This window comes from Amblyomma maculatum, chromosome 10 (genome assembly GCF_055883805.1).
Source record: "Amblyomma maculatum isolate TAMU_Amacu chromosome 10, ASM5588380v1, whole genome shotgun sequence".
NCBI lineage: Eukaryota > Metazoa > Arthropoda > Arachnida > Ixodida > Ixodidae > Amblyomma > Amblyomma maculatum.
In genome coordinates, this window is record NC_139353.1 from 44,913,556 (window position 1) to 44,939,834 (window position 26,279).

At 46.8% G+C, this 26,279-nt stretch overlaps 2 protein-coding genes across 2 annotated transcripts in view; one reads left to right on the forward strand and one right to left on the reverse strand.

Moving 5' to 3' along the window:
* Positions 1-12,803, forward strand: part of Amnionless (amnion associated transmembrane protein) — a 27,703-nt gene extending 14,900 nt beyond the window's left edge. Inside the window, exons 7-13 of the mRNA XM_084582654.1 lie at positions 261-340; positions 963-1,119; positions 2,122-2,217; positions 5,262-5,376; positions 8,348-8,483; positions 10,178-10,329; positions 12,664-12,803. Coding sequence (XP_084438780.1) covers positions 261-340; positions 963-1,119; positions 2,122-2,217; positions 5,262-5,376; positions 8,348-8,483; positions 10,178-10,291 — 698 coding nt within the window. The 3' untranslated portion in view covers positions 10,292-10,329; positions 12,664-12,803. The remainder of the gene's footprint in view (positions 1-260; positions 341-962; positions 1,120-2,121; positions 2,218-5,261; positions 5,377-8,347; positions 8,484-10,177; positions 10,330-12,663) is intronic.
* yata (N-terminal kinase-like protein yata) overlaps positions 12,577-26,279 on the reverse strand; it is a 21,702-nt gene continuing 7,999 nt past the window's right edge. Inside the window, exons 13-19 of the mRNA XM_084582653.1 lie at positions 25,461-25,536; positions 25,230-25,373; positions 24,250-24,404; positions 17,323-17,439; positions 16,595-16,744; positions 15,220-15,310; positions 12,577-12,800 (exon numbers count right to left, since the gene is read on the reverse strand). Coding sequence (XP_084438779.1) covers positions 12,640-12,800; positions 15,220-15,310; positions 16,595-16,744; positions 17,323-17,439; positions 24,250-24,404; positions 25,230-25,373; positions 25,461-25,536 — 894 coding nt within the window. The 3' untranslated portion in view covers positions 12,577-12,639. The remainder of the gene's footprint in view (positions 12,801-15,219; positions 15,311-16,594; positions 16,745-17,322; positions 17,440-24,249; positions 24,405-25,229; positions 25,374-25,460; positions 25,537-26,279) is intronic.

Genomic DNA, 26,279 nt, shown 5'->3' on the forward strand with positions numbered 1-26,279 from the left:
TCACTACCTTCTATACCGTAGCAGACCACTTCTCAAAAAGGAATCAACGGACCAATGCAATAGTTTCGGCAACAAGGTTCTTAGCACATGGCTCCAGAGTTACTTTCACGGCACAGTTTGGTTGAAGCTGTCGTGGTTAACCACCCTACCCCAGCCTGTCACTGTATGTCAAGAGGAAGACTAATAGACGGCCGGCTGAATCTACAGCTGCATATGCGCATGAATGTGACTGCAAAAAATATTGGGCTGCTCTTGTGCAGCTTCCTCTGTGCAGGTGAGACCCGGACCCGATTTCGTCTTCGACAATATCGTGCAGCTACTTTTCAACGACATCGTCAAGGTTCGTTAAAGACACGCTTACACATTAGTTCGTGGGCCAGCGAATTAGAAACAGGAAAAGGCATTGCCGAAAACTTAGCAAATCCGATTGTCGTCTTGACAAAAATACTTGCTGCTCTTTGTTATCTGGCTTCTCTGTGGGATGAACTACTGAACCAACAATATTGCGGTAACAAAGCAAGCTAAACAACAGACTATCCTTTACTGAAATCCTAGCTGCATGTCTTTATTAATAATGAAAAGGTTCTCTTCATTGTTTTTAGTAATGCTAATAGGAAGACTTGCACCAACGCTGAAGAACAGCATAGGCGGTTGTCAAACTACGGATCACGGTGTCTGTGCTCCGGACATACACGTACAGGGTCGTCCACTTCTAGCTATAACACGGTCACTACTTTCAAAGCGTCATTGTGTACGACCCGGCCACGCAATAAAGCCAAGTGGCAGGCCTTGTGATGCATCTCCTCCGTATCCCTCTGTGCGTCTATCGCTTCACTTCGATATGCGCATGCGTGGGACGCAGTGTTGCACTGAAAGTAGAGACCGTGTTATAGCTAGAAGTGGATGACCCTGTACGTTGCAACTTGCATCAAACAGGGATTTTCACGAGGCGTCCTTTCCAGCCGCAGTATGGAGGCCATGTCCAGGCCTACGTTCACCGCACACACAACGAATTCGTCCAAGTCATCACCGTCGACCTCGGGACTACGAACAACGGCATGCCCATCGCACCGGGCTACGCGCACAAACTCGCCACGGACATCTACGAAAGGCTGACTGGCAAGTATTAACGCCAGGGCGTTCAAGGTCGTGTTCGGCACAAAATGGCGTCTGGGCTATGTCAAGCATAAAATGTAAAGCGAATCCCGACTAGTTGAAAGCGGAGTAACGTCAGATCCAAATAATTACGCAAAAAAAAAAACGTCCTACCCTCTGTACCTTGAGTCGTGAGTCCGGCCCATTACTCCTGCGCTTCCACGGCAGCTTTATTTATTTTCAAAATGGTATTTATTACAGTGAAACAAGGTTCGTTGTACACGAACTGTAATATTATTTCAGCACCAGCGCCAATAAAATGAAACTGTCGCAGAATACAGCATATAGCTAAGAAATAATGCCCACTAGAAAATAGGCAATACAGAGCACATCACCCAGAGTGAGAGTGCCACTCCGGTTCGAACTGTCTGTACATAAAATGCGGTCGCCTGCGCAGCAAAAGAACGCTCACGGACTGCTCCAGCGGATTTGGGGTGGGAGGGATGAAGCTTAAGGGGAAGGGAGGAAGGCACAAATCGATCTACATCAACTCAAGTGAACAAAAAGATGCTAGCGGCCGAATAAGCGTTGTTTTAACGAAACGTAATTCTGACCCGTCACTGAACACAGGACCTGGCAAATTTTAGGGGTGGCGACCGCTTCCCCTCGTCTCCCCATGGTGCCGTTAGGGAAACTTGCGTTCTTCAATTTTTCGTTTAACTAGAACTCGCTTAATCATCTCTGTTCTTGTCAGCGTTAGGCCTATCAATTTGGTACCTTTTAATCTGAAATATTGTTTCTAGTCCTCCTCTAACTATAGAGATTAATTTGATATTTGATGCAACCGCCCCCCCCAAAAAAAGAATTATTCAAGTGGCTGTAATGGCTTCAGTGCCGTAAAAGACGATGTAACTTCGTTAGGAAGGCACGAATGAGTTTGATGGAGTCCGACACTCGTATTTGATGTTGGCCTGTCATCGAAGGCTCAAATAACTGCTAAGCGTTGTGTGCGCTTCTTATCCGCAGGAAAAGACGCGCAGCGTTACAGCATCCTCAGTGCAAGTCTCAGCAGCAGCCAAAAGTGGAACCTCACATCAACCGGAACCAATGGTGCATCGAAAGGTCCGTCCGGTGATATTTAGAGCAACATATCATGATACAGATATGTGAACGCTGCCAGTTACCGAAGCCGAGGAAAGCACAAGCGATTGTTTTTGTTTGTTTGTTTATCTGTGATATTTATCAGTGCGGTACTATAGTATCATAACCATTTTTTTTACCTGAAAAGTATTTGAGGAAGCATAAGAAAAACTCCATGCCATCAGTGGTATCCAAGCTCCGTATTCCGAGTTAGCGTCGGTTTCAGAAGAGTCGTTATCCCTCTGACCTCGAGTCATCTGTAATTAGTAGCAACACCAGAACAGGATGTCACTATCACTTCCGGTTCCGGTGTTTGAACCAATCAGATGACTCGAGATCAGAGAGACAACGACACCTTTGAAGACGATGCGAACTCGGAATACAATAACACCACTGTAACATAACTTCGAGAGCGTTCGCCAGCTGCACTCTCGACAATAGCAGCGGGCGAGAGAACGTCCTGTGATACCGCATGTTCCACGGAGAACATGATCGGACGGTAAGGGAAATATATATGCATATGCACAAGAACCACACTACTACGCTCCCATATGGGCAACGGCACAAATTAAAAAAGATGGCAAAATTTCCACCAGTTTCAGTGACTGTGGTTCCCTCGAAATGAAAGTTGTGCGCACACCATTTCAAATTCAGAACCATGTCTAACATTACGTCCTCATTACGCCGCACCGGTGTTGCCGAGTTTTGAATAATTGAACAGCATGGCGTGAGCGGTGCCAGTTTTAGCTCACCCAAGAGTACAATGCAGGTTCTCAGCTGCAGAGTCTCTTTTTAGCACAGTTTTAGAGTGCAGTCTCTGCTATAGGGAGCTTGCATGAAGCGATGCATACTGGGTAATCCGCCATGATGTTGTCGCTGGCAGCAGACGACGCAGCACGTCACTCACACTAGCCTCGTCTGCATGGTCACGTTGTGCGCGCAGACGATGCTGGCGCGATCAGACAGGCAGACTGCGGGTTCTTCACAATTCCAAAAATACGTATGCACGAGTGCGGGAAGGCAAAGGATCCCTCTAGCGTCGCCGACCCGAATGGCTCGCACGGGCCAACACACGGAGATCGACACCAATCCGGGAAGGTATCAAACTACTCGCCAGAACTAGAAGTCATGAATGTCGGCGATGCCGGCGATGTCGACGGGCGGCCACAGGTCCAGACGCATAGTACAGCCAGTCGTCTGCGCCTAGCGTGAACAGGTCCGCGCCGCACTGCTTTGCCTTTCTTCATAGCGCGCCCGATTTTTCGGGTACAGCGTTGAAGCGTACGTTCCTCACTGTTATCTTGCAAGATCTTGCACGCACATAAGGACCGCGCACGAAAAGCCGCTTGTTTGCTCGGTGGACCGTCGAAAATGACAAGGCACTCGATCCATTCAGCCTGGCTGCGCTTCCCGCCGTCTGCTGCCAGCGACATAATCATGGCGGATTACCCAGCATGCATCGCTTCATGCCATGTTCCTCATGGCCATTCGATCATCGCGGTCACCATGACCTTGAGATCGCTCGAAGCGCAGTCTTGAAGGTGTTAGTAGACACCTTTAGCAAACCATATTGCGTTTTGCCGTCTGCATTACCGGAGTTGCGTTATCCCTAACACCAATAGCGCGCGCGCGCGCTTCATTGATTCCGGCGCGTGGAAGCTAGTCTTGAGCAACGTTGGTCTTGAGAATGCCAAACGGCGCTAGCTGCCCGTCAGCTTCGACTTACTGACATATAAGCGGCTAGGGCACATCATCATCATCGTCGTCATCTTAGCGCATGCCCACCGTAGAGTGTACTAGACCACCGCGGCGGCGGAAGCACTGGTGGGAAGGATCCCGCAACTCCAGTAACGCAGGTGGCAAACATGCAACAGGGGCTGCTAGAGGTTTCTATCACGCTGCGCTATCACGTGACTGCGCTAGGGGTGTTTCGCGGCGCTGACTTCTCAGTCTCGCCATGGATGATGCGCCGGCTGGGCCATCGCTTTAGAGCAAAACAGAATTCGATCATTCAACTGATGTAGTTTGGCGGCAATTGCCACTCTCGTTAAAGACAGCGAAAACAGCTGTGCCAGACAAAGTGCCGGGACCCCCGAACAACGAGAAGCCAGACCAGCCCGTTGCCGAGCGTCTTACCAAGCGCGGAAGCCTGCTATAAATCGAAGCGGCAGCAGCGACTGATGGCTAACCCTCGTGAAATTTGGTTCAAGGATAGTTAAACCTGTACATTTTTTTACCTCAAATAAGTTCTCGCCATACGGCGGGTATTCGACCCACAAGTTCTGGGAAAGAATAAGCAGACTTCAGGTTTTAGTGAACAAGAAATATGAAGATATTTCTAGTTCACTTTACTTTGGCCATATGCGTTCTCGAGCTGTTTTTAAACAAACCTGTGTTTGTGTCTGTCTCTGTATTGCAGGCGCCTATTTTTTTTTCTTTCTCTCTCTTTACGTTAACTTTGGAGTATGCGTCTGAACAGAAACGTGCTGCCTCGGTTAAGTTTTCTTTTTTACCTTCATGTGGGGTCACTACGTCATGCCTGAAGCTCCGAATATCAGAAAAGGAAGGAATACGATTCTTCTCACCTCAGAACACTTCGAGCTTCAACGTGCCATAATTGCTTGTATGCGGTTTGGTTTGATTAATGGGGTTTGACGTCCCAAACCGGCTCAAGCTATATGAGACGCCGCAGTGGAGGGCTCCGAAAATTTCGACCTCCTGGGGTTCTTTAACGTGCACTGACATCGCACAGCACACTGCCGCTTGGCTTTTCTCCATCAAAAAGCGGCCGCTGCTGTCGGGATTCGATCCCACATCCTTGGGCACAGAAGTCGAGTGCCCTATATAACCACTGCACCACTACGGCGTGTGTATGAGGTTAAAAAATGCTATAGACTTTGGACGAAATATGTGGACGAAATAAACCGGGCGGAAATATTGCGCGAGAAGGTAGACTTCTCGAAAGCTACCCATACTAACGCAGCATGGCTAGCCTCTTTCTTCTTTTTTTCTTCCCCCTTTCGCAGGTGGCTCAGTAGCCGGTATCGTATTTGGAGTATTGTTCGCGCTACTCCTCCTGGCCGGCGGCGTTTTCTTCCTGATTCGACGCTACGGATTCAGGCACCCCAAGACACTGTTTAGGTGAATTATATTTCCATGAAAATACATTTCTGCATGTATACCGACGTTCGGACGACGTGTACTTGAAACTGTGCGCTAGACTCCCTGCCAGCTCACGTATTTCAAATGGTTGTACCGTCAAATGCAGGGATTAGCCGAGGATTTGAAATTAGGGAGAGAAGAATTTTAAGGTGGGAGGAGGACGGTGAGGCGGGAGGGAAGTGGTAGTTATTTTTGGAAGTCGTCAGTGCGAATAATATTTTGGGAGACGCTTCAATTTTGCTCAGGGGCTCTAGGCAACAGCGTTAAATTAATGGCTCCCGTCTCCGGCTTCGCATACATGTGCACTTTGCTACTCGCCTAATCACTAATTTTATTTCCGCATCTATTAACCCATACATACTCATTAGCATACATTCGTAAGCCACAATGTGTGGAAGAGCACCGGACAGATATATTAAGCACTGCTTTGGCCAAACCATACCAATGTGTCCTCATGGCCTAGGGATATTGCGTCTGAATATAAAGATCCAAGGGTTCCGGCAGGTTCGGTTTCTATAGCAACCTCTGGACAAAGGAGCTGAACGAGTTGGCAGTTGCCCTCATTTCGTGGTCAGTGGTCTCGTGACGTCACACGATCGACACGCCGACTGCACATCGCCGGCTGCACCTGCCAGAATTATGTGGTTTCGTGGTTTTTGTGGTTTAACGTCCCAAAGCGACTCAGGCTATGAGAAACGTTGTAGTGGAGGGCTCTGGAAATTTCGACCACCTGGGGTTCTTTAACGTGCACTGACATATCGCACAGCACACGGGCGCCTTGCTTTTCGCCTCCACCGAAAAGCGGCCGCCGTGGCCGGGATTCGATCATTGGGCACACGCAGTAGCCGAGCGGCGTAACCACTGCGCCATCACGGCGGGGCACCTGTCAGAATTATGCTCGTGAAATTTCGCTCACAGCGCCGACAACGCCGCCACCGGATTTTCTGGAGAATGGTTGGTTGGTTGGTTGGTTCATAGGAAGGGAAAGGCGCAGTATCTGTCACACTTGCTCTATGGACACCTGAACCGCGCCGGAAGGGAAGGGATGAAGGTGGGAGTGAAAGTGGGCCTTTACCGCTTTGACCACCTGCATGGAGTCGTGCATTGACTTCACACAATATATGTGGACGCCTTATGTTTCGCCTCCGCCGGAACGTAGCTGGGTTCGAACCCGGGTCACTCGGTCAGTGTTCGAAAGAGCCACCGCGGGGGGACCTTAATTAGTGCCTCTGCTATCTCATGCATACTGTTTAGCACGCAGTAACAAGCTGATAGACGCAAATAGTCGCAGCTGCCAGATTTTCTGGAGAACGGGGCATTATAAGAATGATCGCGTTGAAACCGGCTGGTAGCAACTGCAGTCATTGCTCAGTAATTTCCTTACAATCACCCTGAAATTTAAAAAATGCGGGGAGGAGGGTAACGCGTCCACTTATTTTTTTCAGAAGCGCCCCTTAATTCGTATCGAATCCGAAGCTCTTCACTACGGCTTGTACCTCTCACAACCTGAGACGGTTTGGGACTTTGAACTCTGTAACCAACCGATCAATTGGGGATTAGTGATTAGACGAGTAGTAAAATGCACGTACGCGAACGAGGACCCGAGCGGGGAGCTGCAGACGGGAACCGTTAGAGATTTAGAGTAGCCTGATCCACGATCCATCACCGTAATCCGCTACCGCGCTCTGTCAGTGCGTACGTGCCGATTCAGCCCTATACACGTCTGTGTACAGACTTCCAGCATGTGGCGCAATCTAGCGCCGTCAAGGCGATCTGAGCGTGAACAATTGAACGCACGGTGGAGATCACGGTAACGAATCATGGCACTGCGCTCTTTTGGTAAACTTATAATGCAAGAAATCCGTAGAGGTTGTCTTTGTGAGTATGCGAGTCAAATCTGAAAGCTTTGCGTGGAGCCGATAATTTACAGATAATGTTTAGAAAGTGCTCCCGGCGACCGCTCGCAGCCGATTTGGGGCGGCACATCCCAGCGTGTCAACGTGTCAACCTCTCCAGTGACGTCACTGAGGCTTCCTGGGCGCGCCCGCTCATTGGACGCTCCCGAGTTGCGTGGGTGGGACGGGGCGTGGTGGGGCGCCGTCGCGACTTCTTTTCTTCATTTTTTCTTGCGCGCCAGCATGGGCTGAGTCGAGTAGGGAGGGGAGGTGCACCATACTAGATCTCCCATATGTTTGGTGCTAATGCAGTTAGCTTAAATGTTGTTGCATTGTGGGCAGGATTGATGGGATACGTACTGCTCGTGCGCTTTTATAATGTTAGTGAATAGCTTTTCATGGGCCCCGAAAAATTTTGGAGAGACATTGAATAAAAGTTCATCCGGTTCTTTGTCCTTAGAAAATTCAGATAGCCAAGAACATTGTGACTGCGATGACGTTTGTCAGCAACAAAAAGCGCTCTCAATGTAATGAAATTTGCCTTCTCTATAATCATAATAGAGTCGTGAATCTCATGAATCATGTTTAATATCGTGGGTTTGCTTATTTCTCACTCTTAGTTTTTATCTGTTGCACAACAAAAGTACACAAGCTTTGCAAGATATAAATGTTGCCTATAGCAATCAGGGTTGGTATAATATGAAAATTATTTTGCAATTCCATCCTGCCTTTGAATGTCCTTTCCTTTGCTCTTTACTAAAGCGACACCACTCCCATAGCTTGGGCCCTGAAAATTGGTTTAATGTGCCATAACCACAAGATGTTCTCATGACAGCCACCTTTAGACCTTGGATGAAGGTAAGAAATTTTAGCACTCACTGGTATGCCTATTCATGCTTCATGAAGCTCTAAACATAAACTTCTGGAAAGGCTGGAGACTCGCTATATAACAGCTTCAGATGTGAGAAAAAGCTGGTGGCAAAGGAGCACCTTCTCAACACAATTGCTACTGCACATGCTAAATAGATGCTCATAATTCTTTGTCGTTTTTTTAGGGGCAGGCCGTTGATGCCCCTGGCCCGTTTTGACAGTGGGCGCATAGAGCTGGAACTGGGCACCACGCCGCATGATGCCCTGGTGCCTTCAGGGGACGAATCCAGCTTTGAGAATCCCTTGGCTGGACCTTTCGAGGTAATGCTGACACCACTTGACCACAGCCATCACTGATATGTTAACAGTGATCGTTTCCACACCATTAAGAGCTAAAAAAGATACAAGGATGGCTGTCCCTTTGTCTGGTAGAAATATTCCAGCGCTGGTTCCGGGTCCATTGTTAGTTAGCGCTCGTGTCTTCTCTTTCTGTCTCTCCATTGTCTGTTTTATGCTGGTCCTCGAGATGAACAAGCTATCTCCTTGTTCATATTTATTGCTCATTAGTTTCCATCTTCCTCATTTCGTCTTTTACTGCCTGTAGAATATCGAGGCATCAGTCGGCTGATTGGATTCAGTGGGCTGAAGGAAAAATAAATCTTAGACATTAGACATGACTTGGAAACCAAACATCAATGCAGATCCTTTGACATTCCTTCAGACGGCTTTTAGAGTAGCTTTGGCATTCAGTTGTGGATCCTAAGGTAGTGTGATCGAATCGCAGCAGCCTGCATTTCAATGGAGGCAGAACGCAAAAACTTTGGTAGAGACACCTAGGATGACCTACATTTGAGAAAGTGAAAGAACTACTCTTTGTGGCCGCAGTGTATAAAAGCAACAACAAATGACAGCAGTAGGATTTTGTCCCAGGGGAGGGGCGGGGGGCAATTATGCTGTTGAGGTTGAAATAAACATCCCAAAAAGTTTTTCTTGTCACCAATGTCAGCGAGAAAATAATGAAGCACGAGTGGACGAGGGGGTGTGCCCCTTTCACACCCATCTGGCAACGCCCATGTTAGCAACTCCATGCAGTGTGTCACCTCCGCGAACCCGGCTTTCCCACCACACTGTGCACCTCACCGCAATGTTTCACCACTTAGGTTGTGCAGTGAAACATCCTCAAAACGCGACGGAGCCGTTTTATAAAGAGGTACCACTGCAACTGTGCCACACTGCAAAAAGGGTAGCTTTGAGTTTAGAACACTCCTTCAATCTTCCTGACAGTGTCATAAAACAAGGCACCAGAAGAAACCGGGACCAACCGTCGTTTTCAGTAGGGCTTCAACTCAGATGCAGACAACCATTGTTGAGGTGTTTATCAGATAAAAGTGCTGTGATGCAAACGCATTTTCGGCATCTAATTTTCCAGGCACATTCATCATTCAAACTTTTGTTAATTTAAACATTTGTTCTGGTCCGCTGAAGGCCAAGATAATGAGAGTTTATTGTACCACTATCACGCAGACATAATCACGTGCATAATCATGTGTATTACCCATGCTTTTGTGTTTCCCCGCTGAAACCACTCTTCATCTCTGCTGCAAACTGCGTATTTCCCTGATGAAGACTAATAAAACTTTTAAATGCTCAAATGAAGAGAAAAATACTAGCTAGACAAGTTAAATGCATAGAGAGAAGCGTTTTACATAAAGCATAAACCTTCACATCCAATTTTTCTCACTTATCAAACCTGAAGTCTTTAAATCAGGCTTAGCCAATAGAATTTTTTTTACTCATTCTCATATTTCAATATTACTATTTATAATTGTAACAATTCATTCCTACTGTAATAATATATCCCTTTCAATGGCTCCATCACTTGATGTCATTAGGGTAACATACGCTACCCTCTGAGCATTTTTAAGGGAGGTCCTTTAGCTTGCTAAACATGACTTCAGGCAATTAGAGCAATGGTTAGTACAGTTATTTTAACCTTCAAATTCTTCTCCTTGCAGAACTTTCCTGATTTTAGCTCAAGCGAGAAGCAGCAGCCCGGGACATTCTCAAATCCAGTGTATGAAGAAGAGAAGAAGAGTGAGAAAGCAGATGATGATGATGAATTGCAGTGACGAAAGAATTGTCAACCCACAACGATGGCAACAATGCAGTAAGGACTTTTCCCACCTTTACTTTAACGGCAGTGTTATACTTGACCCTATGCAGCCAATACTTGCACTTATGAGCAAAATGGTAATCATTTCAGCATGCAAAGTGACATTAGTGGCTAATAATAAACACTTTGTGTGTAACACTTGTCTGCAAGGTTTCTAGAAAAGTAAAAAAAACTCTGTGCGGCTTAGCTCAGCTAAGCCTGATTATTCACGCAAAAGCTTAGTTATGCTTGGTTACGCTGTGTTGCTAAGTCAGATTAGACTCATATAGATAACCTAGTTTACAGAGTGGAAGCTCGATTAAGCATGAGAGACACGCTTTGCTGTGGCCTCCATGGCTGTCTACGAAGGCCAAGGAAATGCAGCCGAAGCAGTCGTTCAGTGCGCGACTCCCCCATGAATGTCTGCGAACCTCAAGGATACCGCAGCTGGAGCTAGACGACACGAAGGTGTCGAGGGCATTTTGAAGGAGGAGGTCTCATGAGGCGAGGCAGATGGTCAGCGGTGGCAATAGAGGGAAAGGGTAGTCAGAAGACTGGAAGTCTGTGTGGCACTGTGTCAGGAGACATTGCGTATTTGTGGAGATATGTACTGGTATGAATAAAGTTTGCCAGGTGTGTGAATATGAATTCAAAGCAGCAGGTGTGCAAAGGAAAAGAAGCGAGTGCCGCATATGCAAAGAAGCGCAGTGCCGGCTCCTCGTGCCGCACCCGAAGTGAAATTCCCGGCACCGATGACCTTGGCTCAACGAGGCCAGTAAAGAAAATAAAGGTTCAACTTGAAATGCAACAGTTGCCTGTACGTGAACAGTAACGTCTAGCACAGTCATTATAATGCGAGGTACATTCTGAAACAGATAAGTCAGTAAAAAAAAAAATAAATAACATTACATTTGTACAAATACAGTAATACTGCTTGGACAGGCAAAAGAAGCTCTTCATTCTTTACTATATTCTATACCTCAAGAAAATTTAGATGATTCAATTATTTGCATTCCTATCCTAGTACGCAAACATGACAGTAGCAATAAAAAAACCTGTGTGTGACTAACACGCAGTTCAGCAAAATAATGGTAAAATCCCATTTTTTACGCCAAATTGCGGGAAACTGAAGGCCTTGGTCATCATACTAATGTCAGCGTTTTTGCAATTTCCTCGGGCAAATAATGAATGCCTGCTCTGACACATTACTGTGCACCTTGATAGACCTTTCCACAAATTGCAGCGCCGAAACCATCCCCTGGTGGATCCGCACAAAGCATGATGGGAGAACGGAGCGATCACCTCTCGCGTCGGCTGTTGGAAAACGTGTTGGCGTGCTGCGCCGCTGCTTTCTGCCATTATGAGTCTTCTCGTGCACGTTGTTGGCATTTCCTTGCAAAATGAAGCAAGCACTGGATTGCTCTGATGGTTAGCTGCTAGTCTTTCTGCAATTTTGTCGAGACTTTTGAAGAAAAGCTTCACTATGCCGTACAACGCTAAGGTCGCCGTGCGGTGCGTGGCAAAAGCCGCTACTACAGATGCGCCGTAATCATGGCAACGAGCTGCGCCGTTCCAACAGTGTTCCACCGCTGTGCGTACAGGGCCTGGCGGGGCGACGTCACAGGGAGAGTGTTTAGCCTATCTCCCTAGTCTAGGTAGCTCTGACTGTGCTTGCTACAGAGAGGAGGAGGAGGGTAGCAGCATCCCAGCAGATGCACATGCCAGTGCGGAGAGGAGGCGAAGGCTTGTTTTCGCATTACGCATGCGCGTGCGGCCACGGAGAGTTGCAGTGGCCGAACACCAGTCTTGCGTGTCGCCTGACAGTCGATGGATTTAGAACACAACATCGAAATGTCCAATGATGTGCAAAGAAATGGTGGGCACAACAGAAGTAACAGAAAACAGCAAGAAGCAGTGGTGCAGCAATGATACCGAGGTTTGCCTGAGGACCGGCTGAGTAGGAGAGATGTGAAATCGGGCCCTCTGTTTTCCCAGTAGGCTTTGCACGGCTGCAAGGTGGCGCGGCGGAATTACTGGAAAGGTCTATTACAACCACTTGAACTATCCAGATATTTGCGTAACAGTCCTTTTAGGGCTTCCTTGAGTTGTAGTTCATTATCAAAAGGCAGTGCGTGCTTTGGTTCTTAAGGCACTTCAGATTATATAGATATGGTCTTCATTTGCAGCTCAGAAAAAAACAATGGTTACTGTTCTAAATTTAAAGTTGTCAGAATTACAATGACACAGTTCTGATGACACACTGACTACCCATTAAAACATTCAAAAACTTTGCATTTATTCACAGGTTTTGTAACATTTGTCGGCTTAAAAATCCTTTTTGACACCTAGCTTCATGGGCCCCGCAGCCTGACGTGCAGCTCTTCGCTCTTGGAGCTCCTTCTGTCGCTGCTGGCGCCTAGCTTCCCGCTGCTGCCGAGACTCTTCGCTCTTGGAGTCACCCTTGCCACCCAGCGCTGGGCCTGGGGCTGCCGAGGGAAGCTTGGGGTTATTCTCCAGGGATGCAATGTGAAAATAAAATTCCCTGTAGCAAGCAGTGTCGTGTTCAAGATACAAAGCTGAAAAATCTAGCTGAACCAACTTCCGCTGAACAGAGGCTTTCTGAATAACTGTGTACATCCGAGGGCAGAAATGTCCTTCTCTTGTGTCACACACTAAGTATGGAAATGCTGTACAAGTGTACTACCAGACTCTACATTGAGCAAATGTATAATGGGGGAGAAGTGAATGTGTACTTATACAGTCGAACCCGGTTATATCGAACCCGGATATATCGAACTTTGATTATATCGAACTAACGGAATATCCCCTTGAAAATCCCATGTAAAAGTATAGGAAAGCCGCGTCATATATCGAACTTAATTTCACCGGTCGTTCGATATATCGAACTCCGCACCACGCACTGGAAAATGTGCCTTCCCCAAAGACGACCGCATCACCCTTGGCCGTTTGCCGCGTGACGTTTTCAAGCCACGCGCGGAAGGAATGAGAGGGGACAGTACGGCGACGGCTGGTCTGGACAGCGCCGCGCCCATTCCCCAAAGGCGCGTATCTGCAATTATCGTTTCCTGTGCACCAACACACGATGTTTCCAAGCCATGTGCGCGGGTGTGCCCATCCTTTTACCGAGCTATCTCTCTCCTTCAGCACGCGCTAAGCATGCGCCAAGCCAGCTCAACCCGTTTTCAGACAGGCCTCGGATGTTTTCTGCAGCGTTTGTTGCGAACCCTCTGCGCGCGGCGGCTGACGTGGCTATGGCGCCTGCGGACGTTAAAAAGCGGCAGCTCTCTCTCTGTTTCCTTTTTTTTTTTTGCGAGTCAGCCTTTCTTATCGTTGTGCTGTTCGGACGTTAAAAAGCGGCAGGTGTTTTTTTTTTTTTCGGGAGTCGTTTATCCTTGTATGTATGAATCAACGAAAGCACGCGTCAGCTGCTGCGATCATGAGGCGTGATAAATCGAACCAGGCTTGTGCAATCAAGCCTTCAGGGCACTCTGCCAAGTTCGCTCCCCACCACCGCAGGAGCTATCCAAAGATAAACGCGCCCCGACGTTATCGCTGCGCAGCACCTTGGCACGCTACCAAGAAATGAGCTGTGGATGAGAGGATCGAAACGGAGTGAAGCGCGCCATCGACATGCAAGCGAAAACGCTCGCAATTTCTGCCGCAGCGACACAGGAACCTTGTTTTGAGCTGCCGCGGTGGCTCGAGCAGCGAGAGGGACGCAGTTCCAACAAGTTTGAAATTTTTCGCTCTGTCGCTGCCGCTCGTCGCTGAGATCGCTGAGATCGCTGAATCACTTGCATGTGAGCGAGCTGGCCTTAACGCTTTTTTTTTTTTTCAAATTCTCGGGTGCAAAAGTGGAGGGTGGATTCATAATGCGAGTGGGTTGATTACGTGACAAATACGGTATCGTTTTTTCGCATCGTAAGGGCCGTCACAAGCCGATTTTTGTATATCGAATTATTGATATATCGAACTGTTTCGCGATCCCCTTCGTGTTCGATATATCCGGGTTCGACTGTATTCAAAGTCAAAATATGAGGTACCTTCGAGGAACCACTGTTATAACAATTTCCACTGGTCGATTGGAGCTGGGTGCCGGAACCGAAATAGAGCGACCTAAGCCCCTACAAAGCGAATCAGCCTTGGTCGACCAGCGAAACATGCAGAAAGCACGGCAGAAATAATGCTGAGCCGGTTCCAGAAGTCGCATACTAGTACCAAAATGTGTTACGATTGATAAATAGGCGAGTGCAGCACCCTATGATTTGTTTTTGCATGATTTTAATGCCGTAGACAGCTTTCGATAGACGCACTTCGACATGTGTGCACAAAAGAATGGTGATACCGGGTTCCTTCTGCCGATATCTCTGAAACTGCTAAAAACAGCTAAAAAAAACAAAAAAACCCGCTACCTCTGGAAGTGATATCAGTGACTAGAATTTCTGACGAGATCCAACTCTCGTAGGCGGATCGAGCTAGAGCGCCCCAAGTTACTCCAAACGACCAGCGGAATATGGGCAACAGATCTTGGTTGATCAGTGGAATTCGAAATCTTCATCCCAGAGTAAGAAAAGCTGCTCCGGAGCAACCAGTGAAAATCGCCCTAATGCTGTTGCAAGTTCCCTGTTTCTGCAGGATATGTTGCAGAGCATATCACTGTGCTGTGGAGACTTTCAGTGACTCATATTCGAGAGATGACACACACAGAAAAAGGTCAGTCAGCCACGTGCTTTACAATTCCATGAGCATTATTCAATGAACACATTCTTTGGGCGGGAGGAAAGCAAGGCCCATTAGCCATGAATGAAAATGCAGAACTATAACCTTTTCAATAAGCTCATTCTTGACAGGAGAGAAATAAAACACTGTGACAAATAATCTAACCTTTGCCGGCACCCCAGTTGTCCCAGTCATCGTTTTCCCACGCATTTTCAGAACTTGGGCTCTGCTTCGATGCAGCTGCCACGGGTTTAGACTGAAACACAGGTAGAAAGAGTACCAAATTAGAAGTGAACTCAAATGCTATGGGACTGAGAAACGACGTAAATTTTAGTACCATATTACACTGCAGGTACTTTCATAACAATGATGCTCAATAAGATGGCCTGCTTCTTGTCAACCATGTGAAATGCATACAATGTAAACCCACGAGTAAAGCGTCCAAAGCTTCAGTGGTGCTCTCGGAACCCAAGTACCCTTTGAAAATGGAACAAATCTATAGCAAAACATGCATCCTCACTCCTGCCATTACAAGGAGATGTCCTGCCTATAGAGTTGTATTTTTTTTAATGCATCGATTATAATGAACTCTATCTGTCCAATCATCTGAAGCCTTAGTTGGCATGATGGAGAGAGTATGCCCCTCTCCCCTTGGGAGACAAAGTGGGAGACAGAAGATGAAGAGAGGGGCGGGAGGAATGGATGGTAGGTAAAAGAGAGTGTAGAGGGGATACGGTATGTCACTGCAACTGTGATTCATGCTGGATCAAGAAAGTGAACAGGGGACAGTGTATACATTGTGGTCAATTTTGTTCGGTTCATAAGGTATAATGTTCCAAAGCGACTTAAGCTTTGAAGGACAACACAAGGACTCCAGCTAACTTTGACCAGCTGAGGCTCATTGAAGTGCACTGACATCGCACAGAACTCGGGCGTGCCTTACGTTTCACGCCAATTCGGCATGGCCAGGATCGAACCTGGGTCTGCCAGCTCAGTAGTTGAGTGCAGTAACCACTAATAAGCCATTTGGCAATGATCACACCGTGATTGACGGACTTTGAACCTGTTTGAACCATAGTTTGAACCCGCCAACAGCAGTGCTTTTTTCGTCTAGGGGAAACCCTAACACTAACGCATACTCTGCTACGCCAATCACATTGGCTGCTTGTCCCTTTTTGCGGTGAAAGCTGTCAGAGGATCGGTTTAGCCAATAGTCCTGTATTCTACCATGGAATCAGCAGTTTCAGCCATACAAGAGTTTAATTCCTTGCACAATTGATTTCATTACCAGCTGCCACGCCAGGCAAGTGTGAGTTCAACTGAATCGCGAGCGGCTGCCACAGGAAGAACCCGGCTGCCGTAGGAGAAGGAAGTTATATGATGAGGGCAGAGTATGGTGCAGGGCTATATACACCAAAACCAAAGTTGTAACAGCTTTCACTTATTTGCTCTAGCAATTTTTCTTACCGCGCTTTTTGGAGCAAAACGCCATACATTTATCTTATTAGGATAATATGAGTAACAGCAGGTAGGAACCTACCTGTTTTGTTGCTTTCAGATGAGAGGCGCTCGAGAAAAAATCATCCGTTTCGTTGTCTCGAGTTATTCCCCAGTTGTAAGAACTAGTCGGCTTTGTATCCGAGGCGGGTTTAGATTCAGAGCTTGACTTGCTAAATGGTTCGGCGGGAGACTGCAGCACACAAAATAACATGACTGAAGACCATGAAGAGCACTCAATAGGTGATACCATTGCACTGAAAACCAAAAACATTGCTGAAAGCTTAAATTTAGGCGAAACGAAAGGGGGAAAAAAAACACCAAGCAAAAACAATGTCTTTGAGATGTTCCTGACCTGACATTTCATAGTACTCTCGCTTACTTAGCTCGCCAACATGCAGTCACCAGTGTGTGACACAGCCCATATATATATATATATATATATATATATATATATATACGACCAGTCGAAGGCATCTGTTTTTGGTTTAACGGGCATTTTTTTTTAACCAGTAAATTAGCATATATTTGTGAATTGCCACTCTCCCAAGACTGCTGATGACTAAGCATCTAGTAAAACCGTGAAGTGAGAGCAGCGAATAGCACAGCTGGAAAATGCTTCCCAGGTCTATTGCTTGAATCGAAGACAAAAGCTAAGGTTTCCTTGGAGAAATAAATATTTTGGCGGACACAGCAAATCGAAAAGCGCGAGAGCTCAAATCTGAATGTAAGCTCCGCAAGAAACAATTGTAAGTACAGCCCAGTGCTTACAGGGGCGCGTTCCTCTTCAAAGCTCTCCCAGCCGCCATCGTCCCAACCATCTTGTGCTGATGAGACAGGCTCTCGAGACGACACACGGCCTTTCTCAGTGTTGCTCTTGTTCTCCTCCTGTAGCAACGAGAACATGAGCATCACAAGTCTCATAAGCAAGTTCTCTTTCAAGTTTTTTACAAGTTGGTAATTTATAAGAAGAAATCTATCCTGACAACAAACAAAAATGTCCCACTGCTGCATATATCGTCTAAGGGTGGCCAAACCATGGCTCCTTGTGGGTTTAAGTACAGCTCGCGACCCTCTATATTTCTTCAGGCCTCCCTCTTACAGCATGTGGACCAGAAACTTTGTCAATGTTTGGGTTCACCTACTACTGTGAGGCACAGTTCTGGACAGTGAAAGCGAAATCAAAACAGCGGCAACCCTTATGAATGAACACCTAACTGAGCTGCTTAGGACTGCAACTATGTCACTCGAGGCACACATCAATGTGCTCGCTTCATAACTGGAGCAGCACAAATGCAGATGTGCATGAACCATTACTGCGTAGGCAGCATTCATTGTGACCTCTAAAATTATTTGATGAAATAAAAAAATTGCCAAGCACCCTTTACATGCAACTCTTGACTAAAAATACTATTTTTTCACAGTTCTCTGCATATGCCTGTCTGGTCAACTTTACAACACGTGCAACTAATTATTATGTCCCAGGTGTGGGTGAAACCTGCTGGTAACCACTTGTTTCTCAAGTACAGCTAGAATCAATATGAAAGGGAACACGGGAGTGCTTTGCGCGTTGCAAAGCGCTGCCACCAACACAAGACGAGAATGGGTGACACCAATGGTATGCTTGGAAAGAGCAGCCAACCAAGTTTACTTTAGATGAGTCTTTACCACTGATGATGATGATGATGATGATAAACTCTTTATTTACTCTCAAAGAAGGGGAACCAGCCGAAAGACTGGTTGCACTGCTTAGAGAAGGTCAGCAGGGATCCCTTGGGACTCTGCGGCCTCCAATGCGCGCAAAATGAGCTGGCGCTGTTGGGCGAGCTCGGTGGTACGCAGGAGGGACTCCCACGCTTCCACTGTATTTGTATTGTCTGCGTTGTGTCGTGTACATGTACACACCATGTGAATGAATGTGGCCGGTTGTGAGCAGTGTTTGCAGCTAGGTGCAATAAGATTTGGGAAAATTTTGCTATATAGCCATGGGTTGGGAAAGGTTCCTGTTTGTATTTTGCGCCAATGGACGGCCTCGCGCAGGGATAGTTCCCGGTGTGCACCGTTCGAGCCGATAATGCTGGAGGATGTCCGTGTATGTAACAAGGCGTGAATGAGTGCCTTGGGGAGTGTCAGAGGAAGCGGCAGGCTGAGGAGGGTGCTCCGCCCGGTAGCTGAGTTCTCGGGCTAGAGCATGCGCATGTGCGTTCCCGCTGAGCGCCTCATGAGCTGGGGTCCATATGAGAAGACGAGGTGTAGACGGTAAGGGGAGAGATCGGAGGATAGTGTGTGCCTGTCGGGATATGCGACCTGCATCGAAGTTACGAATTGCCTGTTGGGAATCGCTAACGACTACTTTGGTGAAGGGGTCGGTCAAAGCTAACGCGATGGCAACCTCTTCTGCGGTGGTAGCAGTTGCGGCGTTGAGGACGCCGCAGGGGTTGTGCCAATTTCGGTGCAGTGCCAATGCAACCGCAACCATAGCGGGGCGATGGGGGTGGTGGGAGGCATCTGTGTACGTAACGTCGGGGCGACCGGTAAAACGTTTGTGGAGCTGCCGGGCGCGGTCGGCTCTGCGCTCTGTATGATACTCTGGATGCATACGTTTGGGAAGCGGAGGAATACGAAGACTGAGTCTCTGCTCAGGCGTGAGGTCCATATACGTAGAAGTCACCCTCAAAGGAGTGATTCCTACCTGGCTCAGTACTGCACGGCCCGCATGTGTCAGCGAGAGGCGCTCATATTGGGAAGTTAGAGTCGCTTCAATCAGCTCGTCGACTGTGTTGGAGATCCCGAGGGTCATCAGTTTGGTGGTGGAAGTGGACATGGGTAGACCCAATGCTGTCTTGTATGCCTTGCGCAGTGATGCATCCAGTCGTTCCCGATCTGTTCGCGTGAGGCGAAGGTAAGGGGCAACATAGGCAATGCGCGTACAAACGAAGGCTTGTACGAGGCGCAAAAGGTTGGATTCGCGCATGCCCTTATGCTTGTTGGCGACTCTCTTGAGCAGGCGGCTGATCTGGATTACAGATTGATCTATTCGCTGAAGAGTAGGGGCGTTTCCTCCATTATCTTGTAGATGAAGGCCCAGGATACGGATTCGGTCGGTACGGGGTATGGGAGTGCCCTGTACTTGCAGATTGAAGGATGCCGGAGGCGATCTGGGGCGTCTTCCCTGGTTTGGGACAATGATGTATTCAGACTTGGTGGCCGAGCAGAATAGGCCGACTGTGGCCAGGTAGGTACCAACGCGATCGATGGCTGTCTGCAGAGTCTCCTCGATCTGGCCGTCACTGCCGTGTGTAATCCACAGAGTGAGGTCGTCGGCGTATAGGCTGTGGTGCAAGTGGGGAATATCTGCCAAAAGATTGGGCAGGCCAAGCATATTGAACAGGAGTGGGGAAAGCACTGAGCCTTGGGGTGTACCCTGGCTTCCAGGAGAGATGGAGGAAGGATTTCCTGAGCCGGTGTCAAGTTGCACTGTGCGGTTCGTGAGAAAGTCGCGTATATATGCATACGTTCGTTGTCCCACCCCTAGGGTCTGGAGGTTCTGCAGAATAGCTTCATGCCGGACATTGTCAAAGGCCTTCGCGACATCTAGACCAACTATGACTTTGGTGTCCATAGTGCTATGTGTCAGCACCTGATGCTTGAGCAAGAGCATGATGTCTGGGGCCGCAAGGTGTGGTCAAAAACCAAACATCGTGTCTGGAAGTAGGTGATGTTCTTCTAGGTAACGAAGAAGACGGGTCTGAATTACATGCTCCAATAGTTTTCCCACGCAGGACGTGAGAGAAATGGGGCGGAGGTTCGAGAGAGTAGGTGGCTTGCCCGGCTTGGGGATGAGCACGAGGTTGGCGCATTTCCACTCTTGCGGGATGGCTCCCCGCTCCCAGCATTTTTGCAGAAAGTCTGTAAGAGCATGAATCGAGGCGTCGTCGAGGTTCCGAAGCATACGGTTAGATATCCGGTCCGGGCCTGCAGCTGAGTTTGTCTTGAGACGATTGAGCTCAGCTCGTACCTCCGGTAAAGTGATGGGAGCATCTAAACGGACGTTTTCCTTCCCCTGATAAGGAGGGAAAGATTTCACCGGTCCTGAGCGGATGTAGGTGTCTACTAGCTCCTGTTTGAGGGCATCTGAGGTGCCCGGAAATTGGTGGAAGATACGCTGGAGCTGCTGGAGGGCTTGGAACTTGCTTCCTTCGGGGTCGAGGAGGTGACGGAGTAGTTTCCAGGTGCTTCTGGCGTTAGGAGCCTTATCCATCTGGTCACATATATTGTGCCAGTTTTGGCGTGTAAGCTCTACGGCATGGTTTTCGATGTTTGTATGGACTCGGGTGAGCCGTCGTCGAAGATTCCGATCCCACTTGCGAGTTTGCATCAGGGCCTTCAGCTTGCGCTTGCGGTCCCACAGTTGGGCATAATATCTGTCGCAGTTTGGTACGGAGTCTTCCACAGCAACTTCAGCAGTGACATCTGCAACTTGTTTGAGGATGTCGGCTGATTAAGCGGCGATGTCTGTGATAGGTTGGGGAGAGCCTTGCTCTGTTCGCTTGGCGCGAAAGCAGTCCCAGTTGACCACTTTAGCTGGTCGCGTACGTTGTCGAGTAGGCTCCTGAATGACAATCTCCAGAACGTAGTGGTCGCTTCCGAATGTTTCCCGAGTATTGCACCAGGTAGCTGCAATCCCCGGTCCCGTAAAGGCAAGATCCGGGGTTGTGTCCCGCGAGACGCACGTTCCTCTCCGAGTGGGTTGGGTGATATCCGTTAAGAGGTTCAGATGGAATGTGTCTCTTAACGGATATCACCCAACTTTACCACTGATTCTTATCACCTATTGGTGACAGCGCACCTGAAAGCGTGGAGGACACACGCTCCCGTGTTCCCTTTCATACTGCTTCTAGCTGTATACATATACATACATATAGGAAATGTGCATGGGCAAATGAGCTGCACAATACTTTAACGGACTTTATAGGCTAAACAAAGGTATGTGAACATTCAAAATTTCAAGCACGAGTCAAATATATCTGTTTTTCCATTCATGCTGAATTCGAGAAATGAATATATTCAGCAGCCACTGAATGCAGCCAATATTCACAAATACTACAAGCATAGTAAAGCCACAATATCTGGCTAAATAATTTGAATACTAAGTTTAAAGTGTCAGGAAAGCAGTACAAAGACATTTTTATCACTTCTTTCTTTGTGTGCTATTGCATGGACCAATGCAGCTAGGCTTGGAGCTGAAAAGAAATTGCTTAAGTGGGCTTTCCCATGTACCATACAGAGGGGGGTGAAATGTGTCTGCTATAGACCGATGTGCGCAGAGAGTAAGGATAAAGATGTACTGTAAATACAGACACCTGCTGGTTACAAACAGGCTCACGTCGTTATCGTATTCAGAGCCTCCAGGACACATGCAACTTTCAAAAGTGATTATTATGTCCAGAAGAAGGTACTCAAACAGATTGTGCGTACAAAGGGCCTGTTTAAACTACACTTTGCTCAGCACCAGTCTTCAGGCGGGCTCATGCTTCAGTAGCTGTCAGGTTAATATGGACAGTTTATTTATTTCTTATATTATTTCAAGAAACTCCTAAAGAACCTCATCAAGAGGATATTTAGAAAGTGTGTGTGTGTGTGGGGGGGGGGGGGGGGTAAAATTCGAGCATGAAGATACAAGAAGGAACACCTAACATGAGGAACTGAACAAAAACAAAACAAGAAAGGTGCAATAACAGTATAGTCAACAAGTATCAAAATGTGGTGGAACAATATGCAAAATGAACATAATGAAAAAACAACTTAACAATGAAAAAACAAAACTGAACAAACTGGCATCATTATAGCATGAGATGATGGCCTGCTCACATTCCTTTCTTAAAAGTTAGGGAGATAAACAAAAGTGCACTGGAACCCCGAAACAAAAAAGTCGCTGGCTAGATGACGACTGAGGTGCACGTCCACACTAGGTAGGATCAACCACGGCGCCCCAAGGTCGCGATTCTGCCCGATGTTGTGGCCAATGGCATGAAATACAGCGCACTTGCGGAATTTTGTAACAGGCTCCTGAAGGAGTAGATTTGTTGCCGAGAGATCAAGCAATCATGCCAAAGATCCCATCTACAGCTTGGTGCACCGTAACCCATGTACATAGTGACGACTGGAACAACCCCTGAAGCTAGGTCAGGAAAGAGTATGACTGCATAGTTTCAGGCTTCCAAACTTTGGGTTTCTCGTTCTGTGTAGAAGCAGCCTCGCCGCTCCCACGTAAATGTGTGCTTCCTTTGCCTAATTCTGCACTGCTTTTCCAGCATACCACAGCTGCACATTCTTCAAGGGCTGTTTTGCTATCCGTGTTATGTAGCCTCATGAAAGGCTTCGTCCCACTTCCAGCAGCTTTTTTATGGAAGGGGTGGGGGCAGCATTTTGATAACTTGACTTTGGACAATTTGTGTGTTACTTTTGGTGTCCAGTGAATTTCCTCAAGTTAATGTGATTCTGCTACCTATCACGCTGTTATATTTTTATTATCCAGCCATGTTTCAATTCATGGAATTCATTTTGTTCACAATTTGCATGGCCGCAATACAGGCTGCCCCTACTGTTACGCTATCTAGTCAAATGAGTTGTGCACATCGCTGGTTAGTACCACAATACATACCAGCAGCAAACTGTCTTGCTTCCTTGCTTTTATCTTCACAGTAAACTGTTTGTGGAATAGTACTGCATAGATCATAACCATTTATTATATCCTTAAAAGCCTGGAGTGGGGTATACCACATAAGGGAGGAGGGGGGGGGGGGGGGGGAGAGGTTACACATAGAATAACACGAAAATTGATGGCCCAAACAAAAGCATAAATAGTCAAAAGGCTCAAGTACGAAATTACACTCGAACTGATAGAGGCACTGTAAAAAAATGGAAGAGGAAACAATAAGTTATAATGTAAGATGACATGTAAGGAATTATTTGAATCTGGCAGGGCACCATTCAGTTACAATATATTCAGGACACCAGGACACTTGTCACCACTTGCTGCAAAGCACAGTGAACAAACTAACAAGCTAAGCCCTTCTTAATGCACATGATGGATGCTACACTTTTTAACACAAGCAACCAATGCTATACCAGTACTTAAGTGAAAAATGCATGGAGCGAATTTGGACACAAAAACTCGAGTCAATGTGCAGCTAGTAACGCATGGGAGCAGCAAATTTTTGCATATGTATCTTTTTTGCTTTCCTTAACACTCCAACAAGGGTCTAATTTGAATATATATTATATCTAGCAGAATGCGACCGCACGCAGCCTCAAAAAAGAAAATATAGAAATTTACACTGCTACGTTAGAGTCCAAGGCACTAACCAGAGATTGCACAGATTCCTCGCTGGTTGCTCCACTGACGAAGTTAACAGCAGTTAAAATGCCCCTCTAATCAACCACAGAATGGAAAAATATGCTCATTAATGCACATGGTACAAAAAAAATGCATGAAGGATGGTAGATGTATGGAAGACTTTTTCCAAAAAAAACAGAGCGAGGAAACGGGGACGAAAGGAAGAAAACACAGGAACAAGCACTGCCCAACTCGCCCGCTTAGCTATCCTGTATGGAAGACCACACACACAAAATGGTGCTGAAACAAAAAAAAAGAAACTTGCTGAACCAAAAATGACAGGTAAGAGCAGTGCCCACCTCCATATCTCCCCAGTCTTCCTGGTCTTCCCACTTGTCATCAGCTCCTGAGCCAGAATCAGCATTGGCATCCTCTGACGCTCGTCGTTCGTTCAAAATAGCACCTTCTGTAGCGGGTGAAGTCACATTCGAAGATGGCTGGGACTGTGAGCCTCCTGTTACAGCAAAGATCAACGTGATTAATATGAAACTGCCCACAACACTAACTAGCCAAACAATTAAATGCCTTGAGAATGATATTTAAGTGCATTTACATAAAGTACTCAATCAACGCTGAAAATTATGCTGAACAATACTGGATAAATTAATAAAAAAGCACTGGTAGAGTGAGTTTAACAAAGAAGGTTATCTATTTGCTACCTGCAGACACAAGCCATTCAACAGCATTTTAAGCTGTGTTCAAATCTGAAAATTTAAAAACAAGCTCATAACAATTTTCTCTTTATTATCATCACAGGAGGATTGATTTCTAGTGCACAACGTCAATGGTATTACTGCTGAACACCAGAAGATGATGGTAAACACCAGAAGTCCCAAACTCAGCTGCTGAAGAGCTCATGAAAGAGGTGGGCAGCAAACAACTTTGGTTTACTTCCCGTTTTTACACATCATCAACTGATAACTGGGATAAAGGAATCTTCAAATGTTTTTTTTCGTATGCAGATAAGCATGCACAAAAATGTTCCATAGCAAGAAGGCAGACTACTGCACATACGTACACGGCAGGTTTTCCCAAATGTGTTGGCAAACAAATGAAAACAAATTGAGATGTGATGCTCGGAACTTTTCAGAATGAATCTACAGATGGCCTGGGGTGAGCAATAACTTTTTATAAGTCGTCAAGCTTGGTGCACAGAATCCTTTTTTGCCCAACTCTGAGGACCTTTACTGACTGAGCCTTTTGCGCACCATCATGGTCTTCAAACTGCTTGCGTGGACTTCTGGCTTTATTGAAATCTCCCTTATGTGAATTTCCTCACCAGCGCTAGCAAAAGTTGGATTAGGTGAACCCTCTGTAGGTTTTGACCGGTAAAACTTGGACGTCAGTGACGTTACTGCCCAGCCAGCCCAGCTTGCAGCAAGGCTTGACGGAATGCTTGAACTGGCAGCATTGACATCCGCCTCTGTAACGAAAAAAGAATAATGATGATTGTTTAAACTTCTCCAAAAAGCAGTTCGAAGGGTCTCGCAGTTGCTAAAAGGCCACATACCCATCTGCTCCGCCAGGCTTGGGTCCTCAGACACCTTTTCAAGCTTCCCCAAGAAGCCCTTAATGGCTCTGAATGCCTGTGGAAAGAAAAAGGATCGGTATTTTGCCAGCTTTGATACCTACTACCATGCATTTCTTGTGAGCTAGCACTGGTATAGGTTACTACAGTATGTAAGGAAATATGTTATGGATGCAAACATTTATTTGCAAGCTGGATAAAGTTACATACCCGCACAATAATTGTGAAGTGCACAAAGGCGCTCCTTGTGTCCAGGTGCTCTCTAACTTCAAAGGTGCGAACTGATGGGTGTAGCTTACTGTTTGTTACATGGAAAACCTTTTTGCCTGTCAGCCTCTAAGGTCAGTGCTTATATGGTGCTAGAAGATATAAAAGCAGGCCCAGTGCTCCCCGTACAATTCTTTTCAGAGCCCAGCTCCCAGCTTTGTGTCTTCATGTGCCAGGCTTTTCATCAATTTTTTACACACACGGTACATACATTTACACACCATATAAATTTCCATACGGCAAGCCCAATGTGCGGAAATGCGGCCATTAGATAAAGCGCTGAAATATACAAAATTGTTTGCAGGACTATTTCAAGCAGGACATGTGAAACAAATGTTACTAAGTTACTGTCTTTAAACACATCTTTGTGCTTTGCAGTAGCCCTGCTCCAGTCCAGTGCACATCTTCTTTCGTTTGTATTGCTGGTTTGGTTTGGTATGGTTTGTGGGGTGTAACGTCCCAAAGCAACTCAGGATATGAGAGATGCCGTAGTGGAGGGCTCTGGAAATTTTGACCACCTTGCAAAGAATGAGT